This window comes from Eptatretus burgeri, chromosome 4, assembly GCF_056783735.1.
Source record: "Eptatretus burgeri isolate ZD-2024b chromosome 4, Ebu_testis_v1, whole genome shotgun sequence".
NCBI classification, from domain to species: domain Eukaryota; kingdom Metazoa; phylum Chordata; class Myxini; order Myxiniformes; family Myxinidae; genus Eptatretus; species Eptatretus burgeri.
Window position 1 is genome coordinate 9,625,261 of NC_140964.1, and position 14,788 is coordinate 9,640,048.

At 42.9% G+C, this 14,788-nt stretch overlaps 1 protein-coding gene across 1 annotated transcript in view; it reads left to right on the forward strand.

Annotated features, from left to right (window-relative positions):
- The window catches only part of MRC2 (mannose receptor C-type 2), a 382,895-nt gene that overhangs the window by 303,663 nt on the left and 64,444 nt on the right, over window positions 1–14,788 (forward strand). The window contains exons 24-25 of the mRNA XM_085876862.1: window positions 1,551–1,792; window positions 11,340–11,511. Coding sequence (XP_085732988.1) covers window positions 1,551–1,792; window positions 11,340–11,511 — 414 coding nt within the window. The remainder of the gene's footprint in view (window positions 1–1,550; window positions 1,793–11,339; window positions 11,512–14,788) is intronic.

The following is a 14,788-nucleotide window of genomic DNA, read 5'->3' on the forward strand; positions in this document are numbered from 1 at the left end:
TGACCAGATCTCCCGCTTCAACTTCATTGTGAACGGACAGACGGACGGATCGTCACCTCTCCTCTCAACACCAATATTATTAGGTCATGCTCGAAGAGATGACCTAAAGGAGCAGCTGAGAAAGGAGATGGGCCAAATAAAACAATTCAAATTTATAACATTAGTCCAATGGTCATAAAAGAATAGAGAAAGGGAGGCAGGAGCAGCTGGGAAATACAAAGGAGTGGGGCAGAGCATTTTGGTAAGGCAGGACAAACTGGGACTTCACCCCCATTTTCTCTTGAATCTCTTCCTGGCATCATGCCCTGGCCTGTCAGGAGAGTGCATCAGAAGGGGAGATGTCCCAGCCCTGCAAGTTCTCCTGGCCCTCTACTGGCACATCCACGTCCCCGCCATCCACCACAACGGTCACGTCACTTGAGGACCCACCCCATGACATAAGCTCCTGATATAATATAACATTATAAATAACATTTTGCGTTTTTTTTTCTAATCTTTATGTTAATATAATTCCCACTCGTGTTCAACATAAAACAGTTAAAGTGCATTTCACCAGAACCCCATGTCTGTACTTCGTTTTGGTCATTAAAAACAAAATTGTTGTTTTTAAACTTGCATTGAGGCAGAGACTTCAATTTGTCCCATGTTTCTCTCCAACTGTTGGAATTTCACCATCATTACCTCTTCCATGAGCCACAATTTCTGTAATTCAAAATACCGAGTTAAACAAGAGCAAGAATTGCTTTGCAATACATGTCCCTTACAGGTCCCAATGAATGTCGAGAGTGTCCCAATGAATGTCCCAAATAAAAAATTTGTTTGCATTTAATGCATGCTCGAGCCGATACTCGAACCAAAACGAAGAAGAAGAAACCCACTCACCCACCCTGTTTGGGTCGATTCGGCAAAATATAAGGAAAAGCAACTTTCATTTACTGATATCCTTTGTAGATTAGAAAGCAATAAAGACAACTTGGATAACAAACCGGAGATAAAAAGTTTGCTGCAATGCATGCCTGAGCTGATTTCAGAACCAAAATGAAGAAGAAAAATAAGAAGAAACTGAGTTTTCTAAGTCTAAAAAGGGCATAACTCTGGAAAAATTGACGAAACGCCCTGAAGCTCGAACTGGTTCTTTATCTTATTATAATATAGCCAAGTACCAAGTTTCAGTTGAATATGTTAGAGGGTATGGGAAAAAAGTCTGGAAAACTCCAGGTGGGACAGATGGTGGGACAGACGGAGAGCACAAAAAAAGCTCTGGTGATACCGGTAGGGGACTAATAAAAGACTTTTCTGAACTCAATATTATTTTTTGCTGTCATATACCTTCAGTGAACACTAAATAACCCTAATAAATCTGATGGCTGTTCAAACTATTATAAAATAACCAAATATTTGTTTGGTTATTCTATTTGCTCCACCATGTCTATTCAAATGAAGTTAAATGAAGGAACAAATAGAAATGAGTCATGTAACTAACCTCCACTGTTTGCACTCACATTGCTTTCCCCTTCCCTTCTCTTTTTACTCCAAACAAATCCTCTAAGACCCAGAGTTGCCCTCTCCTGCAATCTTTCCGGACCCACGTGTGGTGGACACCCTGTCGTTCAGTAACACCACTTACCATCTTCTGCGTTCCATGGCAAGCTGGCGTGAGGCCGCCTGGATGTGCAAACATCGAGGAGCAGTCATCGTGGCGATAACCGACCCGCGGCATCAGGCGTTTCTGACACTCGTGGCCCACCAACTGGATACCTCAGTCTGGATTGGCCTTTACAGCAGTGCAGAAGTATGAGTACACACTGGGAACAGGGGCAGTAAATCAAGAGAAATGTACATTTATGATTTTGAGTTAAATTATCTTATTCTGGTTGTCCTACTCCATAAGGAGGTGTATAGTTGTCTTGCACAAATAGAGGATAGCATCTGGAGGTACATATTTCTGGGCGCGATAGAGATAACCAACTCGCATAGAAGCACTCTTTGCAATACCCGATATATACTTCTCCCAGCTGAGATTTTGGGGAGATTTCAAGATGAGGTAAGCACAGGTCTGATGTTTCTGGGAAGATCAAAGGAGCCATGTGCACAGGAGGAAAAGACCTGTCTCCAGAATGAGACAGGGACAGCAATTTAGTCTTCTTGGTATTGGAGGTCACCAGCCAACGGTGACTCAACTTCAACACATTCACTAAATCATTGTTTCATGAGGCAGAGACCTCACCACAAGAAGTGTTACTTGAATTTGGGGAGACACAATAGAGTGTGGAATCATTGGCATACATGGTGGGTTGTGATAAAACGTTATCAGACAAGTCATTGATATATACCAGAAAGAGAGAAGGACCAGGAATGGAACCCAGAGGAACACCAGAATTTACAGAGCAAATCAGGGATGATTAACCATCAAAGATCACCTCCAACTTTTGGCTTGAAAGGAAGAAATGATGGAGAACGTTTTAAGTCAGTTGGGGCCTTGGGACGATGGGGATATAAAAAAAAATGGGTAAAATAGAGACCGAAGGAGAAAGGCAGAGGAGTACGTAAAATGTGATGGATGCTCAATGTAGGCATATAAACAATCGGGGAAGCAGAGGGTTCTTCCTGTTGCAGGAAGTATGAGGAAATAACCCCCTTCAGGATAGTTATTACTCGGTTTAAGGAACGGATAGATAATTTGCAGCAAGTAGCAGAATGTGAGAAATTTGTAGATAATAGTTGGTTACGGTTGAGGAGTGAGGTTTCTGAGGATATTGGAAGTGATGATGGTGCAGCAGGGGCATGCAGTGGTGTATGTGCAATGGTGGAGGTGCAGCAGGGTGCAGTCAGTGGTGGAGGTGCAGCAGATGCAGGCAGTGGTGGATGTGCAGTGTTGGAGTTGCGGTGGGTGCAGGCAGTGGTGGAGGAGCAGGCAGTAGTGAGGTGTTGTGGGTGCAGGCAGTGGTGGAGGTGCAGCAGGTGCAGGCATTGGTGGATGTGTAGTGGATACAGGCAGTGGTTGAGGTGCAGCAATATAAATTGGTAGAAATGAGGTTTGGAAGACAGTTTTTGTGGGTGATGAGATAATTAAATATGTAGATTCTGCAGGAAGGATGGGAGACATGGAGTTGTGTGTAGTTTTGAAGGAGCAGGAGTTAGGGACATTGAAGGAAGGGTAAACGACATCACATTGGGTCATGGACGGAAGAAGTTGGTTGTGGTACTCGTAAAACTGTGGTTGTGGTACTGTGGTAAAAGGAGAAAATGATGAAGGGAAAGTTTACTCAGAGGTTTTGAAAAATAGACACAGGATATTGGGCAAGTGGCTGAAAGCAAAGGGTTGTGAGGTCATGTTTTCTGGGATGCTCCCAAGATTAGGAAACAATATAGAAATTATGAGCAGAGCAATAGACGTCAACCAATGGCTGGAAGAATGGTGGAGGGAGGATGGCTTTACATTAAGGAAGCAGTGGGAATCATTGAGGGGACAAAGGGAGTGTTTCCAGAATGATGGCTGTATGTTGTACAGAAAGGGGGCAGCAAGGGTTGCAGTGGGAATTGAGGAAGGAATTCAGGCTTTTTTAGATCAGCGTAGGGTGGGGAAGCTGTGAAGGAAGGAACGGATGATGTAATTGTGATGATTAAGGCCAGGCAAGAAAATAGAATTTCAGGAAGGGAAAAGTTAAAAATATTCTATACCAATGCCAGAAGTTTAAATAATAAGATGGAAGAGCTTGAAGCCAAAGTAGATCGTGAGGAGTACAATATAGTTGCAGTAAGTGAGACACGGTTTAAGGAGAGTAACTGGAGGACAGGATTGGAAGGCTACAAGGTGTATCGATGTGATAGGAAGGAGAGAATAGGAGGAGGAGTGGCAATCTGGGTGAAGGACAACATTGCATCAAGAGTGACGGGTGACATGAAGGAAGGAATAAATGTTGAGGATTCCGTATGGGTAGAGATTAGAGATTGTAAAAACAGTATGATACTGGGAGGATGCTTTTACAGGGCTCCGAGTGTGAAGGAAGAGGAGGAAGGAGGAGGACATGAAGAATTCAAAAGGCCATATGTTAAGGGAAGAGTATTGATTATGGGGGATTTTAACTTGCCATGGATAGATTGGTTCTAGGAACAGGGAAAGGGAAGAGCGGATGAAGGTTTCTGAGATTTAGTTCCAGATTGCTTTTTAACCCAGTTTGTCGATAAGCCCACTTGGGGAGTGCAGTATTCGACCTCCTTTTAAATAACGATCCCAATATGGTGGAGGATGTGGAGGTAGGGGAGCATTTGAGAGCAAGTGACCATAGCATTATGTGTGCAAACGTTCTGTTAAGGGTTGAGTTCAGGATAGTGGGGTAAGGCTATTGGATTTCAGGAAGGCAAACATTGATGGTATGAGGAGAGAGTTGGGTGATGTAGATTGGGAGACTCAAACAACAGGACAATCGGCATCAGAGAAATGGGAAACCTTCAAGGAGCAAATATGTGGAGTGCAGAGTAAGTCCATTCCAATGAGGTGTAAAACTAGAGGCAGAAAGACACCAGGGTGGTTGAGCAGTGAGATAAGGAATGCTATTAAGGAGAAGCAGAAGGCATTTCTTGGGTTTAAAATAACAAGACTGGAGTTGGATTTCTATCAGTATCCAAGTAAACAAAGGCAAGTGAAGAAAATAACTTGGCAAGCCAAAAGAGAGTACGAGAAGGACATGGCTAAGAATATTAAACATAATAGCAAGGCTTTCTTTAAATATATCAGGGGAAAAGAACAGGTTAGGACCAGTGTGGGCCCATTGAGGAACAGCATGGGAGAGTGGCTAGTGATGAAAGTGAGATGGCAGGCTCATTAAACAGGTATTTTACTTCAACTTTTACACAGTCGGGAGAATTGCCAATAGCTGAGAGTATCTATCAAGGAGGTGAGGAAGGGCTTTTACAAAAGATCCAGGTTGGAGTGGAGGAAGTAAAGGAACAGCTTGGAAATCTAAGAGTAGATAAGGCTTTGGGTCCAGATAATACGCACCTGAGAGTGTTGATGGAGGTGGCTGAGTAGGTAAGCGAGATGTTAACGGATATTTTCAATAGTTCCCTTTAGTCAGGACAGGTACCGGAGGATAGGAGAGTTGCAAATGTAACACCATTATTTAATAAAGAATCCAAAGAAGAATTGGGAATCTATAGACCTGTTAGTTTGACTTAAGCTGTAGGGAAGGTGTTGGAGACATTAATTTGGGATCAAATTTGGAACCATTTGAACAAATACAAACGAATTAAAGGTAGTCAGCATGGGTTTACCAAAGGTAGTTCCTGTCTAACAAATCTTTTGGAGTTCTATGAAGCAGTTTCTGATTTGGTGGATGAGGGAAAGGCAGTGGATATAGTATATCTCGACTTTAAGAAGGCATTTGATGAGGTACCACATCGGAGGTTGTTAACCAAAGTGAGGGCTTGTGGAGGGGCTGGTCAGGTGGCTAATTGGATTGCAAACCAGCTTAGTGATAGGAAGCAAAGAGTAGCTGTGAGTGGGAGGATGTCTTGCTGGGAGGATGTAAGTAATGGGGTACCTCATTGATCAGTACTCGGACCATTACGATTCATTATTTACATCAACGATTTGGTTAATGGGGTAAAGAGTAAGCTTTCCAAATTTGCAGATGACACAAAGCTTGGAGGTAAGGTGGATTGTAGAAGGGGTGGTGATCATATTCAGGAGAGTATTGATACTTGCATAGATTTGGCAAAAAATTGGCAGATGGAATTTAACCTGAGCAAGTGTAAGGTGTTGGGGATGGGAAAGAACAATGAAAATAGAGATTACAGGATGCAAGGGGTCATTTTGGAGCGTGTCACACAGGCGAAGGATCTGGGGGTGGCAATGGATATGGGAGGTAAGGAGTGTTGTTGGTGGGGGTCTCATCAAGGGGGTGTTGTATGGTTGAGGTGTGTTTTATTAACCAAGCCCATGCCCCCTCCCCTGAGAAAAAAAATACTGTACATGTAATAAATAAATACAAAGACGCTATTTAAAAAATATTTCTATTTATATTTTCTTATTTTGATCTTGTGTTCATAAATTGGTGTAATGTTAATGAGGTGCAGGCTTGATGGGCTGAATGGCCTCCACCTGTGTCTGATTTCCTTGTATTTCTTTGTATTTAACATTCCACCCGACACCATACAACTGAAGCGTGCACAGTCGTCCCTTATGCTACACCTTATGAAAGGCCTTTGAAATATCCAAAGAAACTAAACCGGTCTCACCCCTAAAATGTAAGGTCCTGTTAAAGTGATGAGTAATTAGGGAGAGTAAGTTGTCCGTTGACCTGGAATGGCGAAAGCCATACTGACAGTCAGTAAGAAGTTCATTGTCCTCAATGTGACCAAATAGCTGATGATTGATAAAGCATTCATAGACCTTACAAATCCTAGGAAGAAGTCTAATGTGATGGTAATCAGTAGCATTAGTAGTCAGAGAATACTCACAGACTCCCTTAAAAGCAGGGACACAGGAAGCCACTTTCCACGATGAGGGAAACACTGAATTGGCCAAGCACATATTACATCGTCAAAAATATTGGCACCTCACACTTGTTTTCAAATAACTCACAATTTTCTCAAAAATATGTTGAAATTGACAAAAGTATTTCATCTCCACAATTGCTTATTTCACTGTTACTATGACAACCTTTGTTTTTGATTCAGAACTTTATATATCCTTTTAAATCAGAAAATAAAAAGAAATAGCATTGACAAAATTATTGACACCCTTGACTTGATATTTGGTATCACAGCCTTTGGACAAAATAACTGCAGTGAAGCACTTCCTATAGGCATGAATGAGCTTCCTTTACCTCTCTACTGGCAGTTTGTCCCACTGTTCTTGTGCAAACTGCTCCAGTTCTCCCAAATTTGAAGGGTACCTTCTCCCTACTACTGTTTTCAGATCTCCCCACAGGTGTTCATTGGGATTTAGACCTGGACTCTGCTGGCCACTTCAGAACAGTCCAGCGTTTTGTGTTGAACCATTCCTGGGTGCTTTTTGAAGTGTGTTTGGGGTCATTGTCCTGCTGCAAGACCCATGACCTTCGACAGAGACCCAGCTTTCTGACACTGGGTTGAACATTGTGCTCCAAAATTCCTCCTTGGTAATCTCCTGATTTCATGATGCCATGCACACATTCAAGGCACCCAGTGCCTGAGGCAGCACAGCAACCCCAAAACATCACTGAACCTCCTCCATGTTTAACTGTCAGGAAGGTGTTCTTTTCTTTGAAGGCTTCATTTTGTTTTCTGTGAACATAGAGATGATGTTCTTTACCAAAAAAACTCTAATTTGGTCTCATCTGTCAACAGGACATTCTCCCAGAAGGATTTTGGCTTGTTCAGGTGTGTTTTGGCAAACTCCAGTCGGGCTTTCTTATGTCTCTCTCTCTCTCTCAGCAGTGGGGTCCTCCTGGGTCTTCTGCTATAGAACCCCTTTTCATTGAGTTGGCGACGGATGGTGCGAGTTGAAACTGTCGTTCCTTGTGTCTGAAGGTCAGCTTGAATCTGTTTGGCAGTTGATCGAGGTGCTTTCTTCACCATTTGAACAATCCTTTGCTGCAATCTTCAATAAAGTTTTCTCTTGCGGCCCCGTCCAGGGAGGTTGGCTACAGTGCCTTGGGCCTTAAACTTCCTGATAACATTGTGCGTGGTGGATACAGGAACATCAAGGTTTCTGGAGATGGACTTGTTTCCTTGAGGTTGTCCATGCTTGGCTACAATCTTGTGTCTGACCTTCTCAGACAATTTCTGGTTTTCTTTATTTTCTCCATGCTCATTGCGGTACACACAGTGACACAAAACAGCACAATGACTTCTTTTCTCCATTCAAAGTGGTTGAATGAGTGATTTTTATATTGCAGGTACCTGCATTTCACCGCAGGTGTGTTCATTTCCAAAGGAAAGAAGAATCACCTGCTTGACATCAAATTGTTTCAAACAACTTCTCAAAGGTGCCAATAATATTGGCCTTGCCATTTTAGGATTTCTGTGTGGAATAAGCTAATATTTCGTACTTTTTTCAACTTTTTTTTGTTTTGTTCCACTGCAAACCAAAGAATTGCAAATGTGGCCACCAAAATATATATTTTTTAATTTCAACAATTTTCTGAAAGAAATGTTGCATTATTTGAAAAAAGTACAAGGGTGCCAATATTTTTGGCCACAACTGTATCTTGCTTGGAGAGAATTGGTGCAAGTTCAGGGCAACACTTTTACAATATAACTGCAGGAATCCCATCAGGACCAGTAGCTTTTGAGGCATCCAAAGAATGAATAATTGTGGCAACATTCTAAGGAGTGACAAGAGGGGCAGAAATAATCGTATCTGTGTAAGATGAAAAAACAGGAAGGGAATGTCCATCATGATTAAGTGCAGAATTAGAGGCAAATTGCTCTGCAAAAAGATTGGCCCTATTCAAAAGGGAGATGAGAACCTCAGGACCCTGAAAGAGAGGAGGTATAGAGGGCTTGTTGCGGTGAAGAACACTCTTGACAATCCACCAGAAGTCTCTATATCCAAGCCGCTAAGTCGGAATGGAACTAGCAACAGAATCTGAATATTGCTGCTTGGCATCCTCCAAAACTCCTTTACAGTGATTACCTGCTTCACAAAACAGGGGCTTTGAATCAAAGGTCTCCAATAAATAGTACAGCTTTAAAAATGGTTACAATGGCCAATTGCTGCCACATAAGCAGGAACGAACTAGGGTTGAGAATGAGCCTTTATCTGATTGGTACGTGAAGAATATAATTCTCAATGCCAATGTGAATCCATTGGGATATTTCCTCAGCAGCCAAATGCGGACCTAGATGAAAAGCAGATGCCCATGGCATATCAGCCAGTAAAGAATGAAATCCGTTGCAATGAGCCTTCCCAAACTGAAAAACAGTCGGTCTACGATGAAAAGGATGAAATGTAGTTGTGGGTAAAGAATATGAGTGATCCGAGTTACCAATTTGAGGCAAAACCTTGGCAATGCATTCATCCAGGTTGGAACAGATGAAAATAAAAGATCATCCAGGTTGAAACAGATGAAAAGATGAGGGATGCGAGTCGGAAATGGTATATTTTGGGCAAGATTTTGAGAAACAGAAAAATTAGGTCAGATCCATCGCATGTGGTCCTCAGTTATCATCATACCTTTCTTCCAACCCAGGCTACATTGAATCATGTGGTGAGGCAATTTCTCTGAAACAACTTGCCTTCTCTTCCTGGAAGGCAAATCCGACTGAAGAAAATCTCAAATCATTCCACAAAAGCCCGCAACATGTCTGTGTGCACTCACAGAAAAGCCAGAAAAAAAACATCTGTCCCACCTCATGAATGAACTTTCAAGCTCGTCTCCCTCTAAAACATGCTGGTGCCTTGTCAAGTCTGTCTCTGGAGTATGCTCCCCTTCCCTCAAATCCATTTGCTTCTAAATCGTGTATCCCCAACCCCTCACTCTCGTTTCTCATCCATTCCTGTCATACCCAACTGCTCCTGGACTCTGTCTTTTTCACCTGAGAAGGTGGAGAGGTTTCTTTCAGCCCTCGTCTCTGACTCTGTAACTAGACCGGACGGCATCAGCTCACGTGTCCTAAAAACCTGCTCTGCTGCTCTTGCACATCCTCTCTGCCCATTTCACCCTGTCATTTGCACTCGGTCATCTGCTTGGTGGTGATCCAATCTTCCATCTGCTTGGAAATCTGCCAACATCACTGTATTACATGAATGATGCAAAAACGTATCCTCTTAATTACAGAACTATCGGCTTATTTCCCATTATCACAAAGGTTATGGAATCCATCATCATAGTTGACATCAAATCCTTTCTTTCCTCCAGTGGACTAATCTCAGATCATCAGTTCAGATTCAAATTGGGTCACTCTACATTGGACATGCTGCCTCAGCTCTCCCATCAATGGACACACAAGGAACTTTGACACAGTACTTTGCCTGCTCTCCACCAGCTCATGTATCCATCATCATCTACAAACAAGCTACTTGCATGTCCTGCTAATATATCCATACCTCTCTCTCTCTCCAATATATCCATGTACATATCTAATTCCGATTTAAACCAATCCACCCTCTTCACTGCCACTACCTTTCTCGGGAGAACATTCCACACATTAACTACTCTCCGACTGAAAGACCCCTGCCTTAAAACTGCACGTCACTGCAGAGGCATAGGCATTTTGTTTTGACTGTTACCGATCCATAATATATACCACGTGATGGGAAATGTTGTTGAGGTATACAATGTGGCAAAAGGCAACTAAATTAAATAAGTATTGTGGTTATTGCGGAAGGACACTCGTGAAGACTGCTGCATGCAGAGGACAGGATTGTCAGTATTACTTCGAACAAAGCTGTGTTTAGGCTAAACATTGACTTCATTTCAAACTTGGCCCAAGCACAGTACATGATGGCATATGCGTGCACCTCACTTTATTTTGCAATTTGATCAAAGATGGCCGACTGCTAGACTGGTAGCCATTTTAGTTGTAAAAAAAAAAAAACCCCGGTATTGAACACGTCCCAAACCATTTCTCAGACATACATTTTCCTATCTTATTCAAACTGGGCACACGAATAATGAATGATGGCTTACATCTGCACGTCATTTTGTTTCGAGATCAGATCCAAGATGGCAGACTGGCAGCCATTTTGCTACTAAAACGTGTCCCGAACCATTTATCGGACATGCATGGTCCAATTTTGTTCAAATTTGGCACAAGTACAATACATGATGGCACACATGTGCAGATAATTTTATTTTGCGATCTGATCAAAGATAGTAGACTGGCAGCCATTTTATTTGTAAATAAATATTGGCTCGCCATTTAACTCCATCCAGTAAAATTATTAAAACAATGGGGGCTGTGACATTTTATGTCTATTTTTTCTTTCTTGTTCCTTTACAATTACATGAGTTCCTTGACAATCAACTTCAACACAGTGGGATGCCATGAGGCCCGTCAAGCATGTCCAATGGTTGCCAACATATGGCTGTTCGTCTGTGCTCTCTCCCTTTTTAAATGGTGAGTCGAGCAAGGAAACAAAATGTACCATTTATTAAGTCTTTGTTATGACTTGGCCAGGGTTTGAACCAGCGACTTCCCAGATTCAGAGTGGGCACTGTGCCCGTTGTGACGCCACCAAGTGTGGTGGGAAATTAATCTGTCTGGAAACCTTTTGTTTGAATCTTGTTTCCTCAACTGTGTTTCTCAACTATTGTTGGCGTTTACATTGTTATTTGAAAGAACAATTATTTCTGTCATCGTTATAATTAAGAAGCATTTTCAGAGAATGGTGCTTTCCTGTTTGGCAGAACACTGATGGAGGATTTCACTGGTTCCACAAAGAACATGTTCCGTACACCAGGTGGAAATTTGGGGAACCTAAGCAGAATCCAGGCTGTGTTTACCTTGACCCACAGGGCTGGTGGAGAACGGCGGATTGTGACCTGCGCCTCAAGGGTGCAATTTGCAGTATCTCACACGGTGAGTCCTATCGGCACACCTGTACAATGAGTGCTGTCCTACCCCTTTTCTGCTAAGAGTCTCCACATTTTAGGACATGGCAAAAAAAACTTTCAGGTTGGTTTCTCCATGCACACCATTATCAGGAAGTCGGTAGATTTCCTATGTAGGGATGGCAATTTCGATTCAGATCAGGTCACTCTACCCTGGATATTCTGCTTATGCTGCTTCTGCTCTCCCAACAATGGATGGAAGTCCTCAATACCACACATGAAATCAGAGCCATATCCCCAAACATATCGCGTGATTTTGATACGGTCTGGCCCTGCCTGCTCTGCTCACCAAACTACCCTGCCCTGCTCACCAAACTCTCTTCCGATGGTGTCCAAGGCCATCTCCACTCATGGCTCACTGACTTCCTCTCCTGTCACAGCCAACGTGTGGCCCTAAATGGAGTTCTCTCATCCCGTCTTTCTGTCGAGGCTGGAGTTCCTCAAGGCAGCATTCTGGGCCCTGTTGTTTTTCTGGTTTTAATCAATGATCTGTCCGACTCTCTGGAAAATCTTCTTTATCTCTTTTCTGATGGATGACTCCACCCTCTGCCGTACCATCTGTCATCCGTCAGATCAGCAAGCAGAATCTTCTTCACTCTCTGCAGATCTTCATAAAATCACAAGCTGGTCCAACGCGTGGAACATGCCTTTCAATCCTGACAACTCTCACACTCTCACTCACGATGTCTCTCCGAAAGGACCGTCTGGAACCCCCTCCACCCCCCCCCCCAATCTACTTTCTTAACAATCTTCTTGAAGAAGTCCTTTCATTCAAGCTTCTGGGTCTCACTATCTGCCATTATCTTTCCTGGGAAAGCAACATTTCCAACCTGGCCTCCAAAGTCAGTTGCCGACTGGGAATCCTCTGTCGTGCAAAGTCCTTCCTCAGTCCACCTGAGCTCCTGACCAATACAAAGCTTTTGTGGGCAGCCTGATGGAGTACTGCTCTCCTCTCTGGGCTGGTGCTCCTGCCGCATACCTTTCTCGGCTTCACGCTGTGGAAAGCAAGGCATTTAGGATCATTGGTATCTCCTGCGGTGAGGCTGAGTCTTTGAGTCTCCCACTCTCTCACTACAGGCAGGTCGTGGTCTTTCTGTCTTCTATCTTCTACCGTCTCCTCTTAGGCCTCGCTCCCCCTGCTCTGTCTGTGATATGCCCCCCCCCCCACATTTCTGCAGGGTGCTCAAGGTCGGCCAACAATCCCCTTCTGGTAAAACCACCAAAATCACAAATCATTGCTCACATTCACTCTTTAATTCCTCTTTTTTTCCACTCCTTTGGAATAAACTCCCACACTCTCTTCAATCCCACTCTTCCCTCCATCCTTCCATCCATCTATCCATTGGGACCATACTCTGTGCAGAGCGTTGGTGCTGCCTAAGCAGTCTCCTTGGCTATTGGACACAATCCTGGATGGGTCACCACTCCGACACAGGATACCAGCATGCTGGCACTCATTTTGCTGACCTCAGAATGATGACAGGCAGAGTCAACCCCACCTGGTATTAATTCAACAGCAAGTGGGATTTGAACTCAGGATCCTAGGATCCCAAGCCCACCACACTAACCATTAAGCCAACACCAGGCATACTCTTCCCTTCAGGTCTTCAAAACAGCTGTTCACCACCACCTCTTATCTTCCCCCATCCAAAACCATGATCTTTTCTTCCCCCGCTAATCCACCCAAACCCATCTCCTTCAAGTTCCCTGCTTTCCTTCTTGAAAGTTCCCTGTCATGTAAGGTCCTGAAAGTCCCTGTAGTGTCCATCTTGTTTACCCTGTGTACCCTGCCCCATCCTTCTCCCTTCTACAGATCTCCTTACGTCTCTGTTCCCCACTGTTTTGTCTTTTCCTCTCCCACCCCTCTTGTTTCCTGCCCCCCTTGTTGTGCATTGTGTGTTCGGTCTCATACAAGCCTCAACAATGTCTTCAAAAAAAATAAATTATATATATATATATATATATATATATATATATATATATATATATATATATATATATATATATATATATATATATATATATATATATACACACACAGGGTGTCCCAAAAAATGTACTCACTGTTTAAATGATAATTAATAAATGTCTTGTTTATTGACTTAGAAACAAGATTAATGGTTAAATGTATAAATGGATAAATGCATGTTTACAAATGTTCAAACTGATGACCATCACGTTCCAATCACAGCCGATAACGCGGACCAATGGATTCAACAGTGTTACGAGTCATTTCATTTGGAACTGCAAGACATTGTCTTTCAATTTCCACTTTCAGCTCATCGACTGTTGCTGGTTTTGAGCCGTAAACCTTATCTTTGAGATATCCCCATAAAAAGAAGTCCATGAGAGTGAGGTCTGGGGAACGCGAAGGGAATTCAACACTACCTCTTCGCCCAATCCATCTGTTCGGAAAAGTTGCTTCGAGATAGGCCCTTACATCACGGTGGTAGTGGGGAGGTGCTCCATCTTGCTGAAAGTAAATCTCTTCGTCATCAAATATCTCTTCGGCACGTGGACCGACAGATTCCTGCAGCAAGTTTAAGTAAATATCCCCAGTGACAGTTTGGTCAAAAAAGAATGGCCCTAGGATGCCCAATGCTGATATCCCACACCACACAGTAACCCCTGGTAAGTTTAAATGGTGTTCCATAGTAACATGTGGATTTTCAGGAGCCCAGTAAGTGCAATTGTGTCGGTTAATTGAGCCATTTAACTTGAAGCTGGCCTCATCGCTCCAAACAATTTTGGATGGAAATGCTGCATCTTCTTCGCATTTGACCAGGTACCACTCACAAAATTCAGCTCTCCGGTCAGGATCGTCTTCATTTAGAGCGTGGATTAATTTTGGAATGTAACTTTTCCAATTCATTCGCTTCAAAATGCGATAGGTGCTTGATTTTGCGATTCCTGTCTCACGAGCCATTTGTCGTACAGATTTCCGTGGGGATCGGTGGATGGTTTCCAGCAATTGATTTTCCTTTTGCGAGGTGGTTGATACCGTGGTCTTCCTGAACGCTCCTTATGGGCGTCATGCACAGTTCCATCTGTTTCAAACTTATCTCGGATGCAATTAATGGTGCGTCACGTTGGTGGATCTTTGTGAAAATGTCTTCTAAATTATCTTTGCACTTCCATGATGTTTTCGTGCTTCCAGTAGCACTTTATGATAAATTTTCTTTCTTCAAAACATAGTCATACTTCTGCCATATTATGGTCAATTTGATCTGAAAATAAATGAAAAA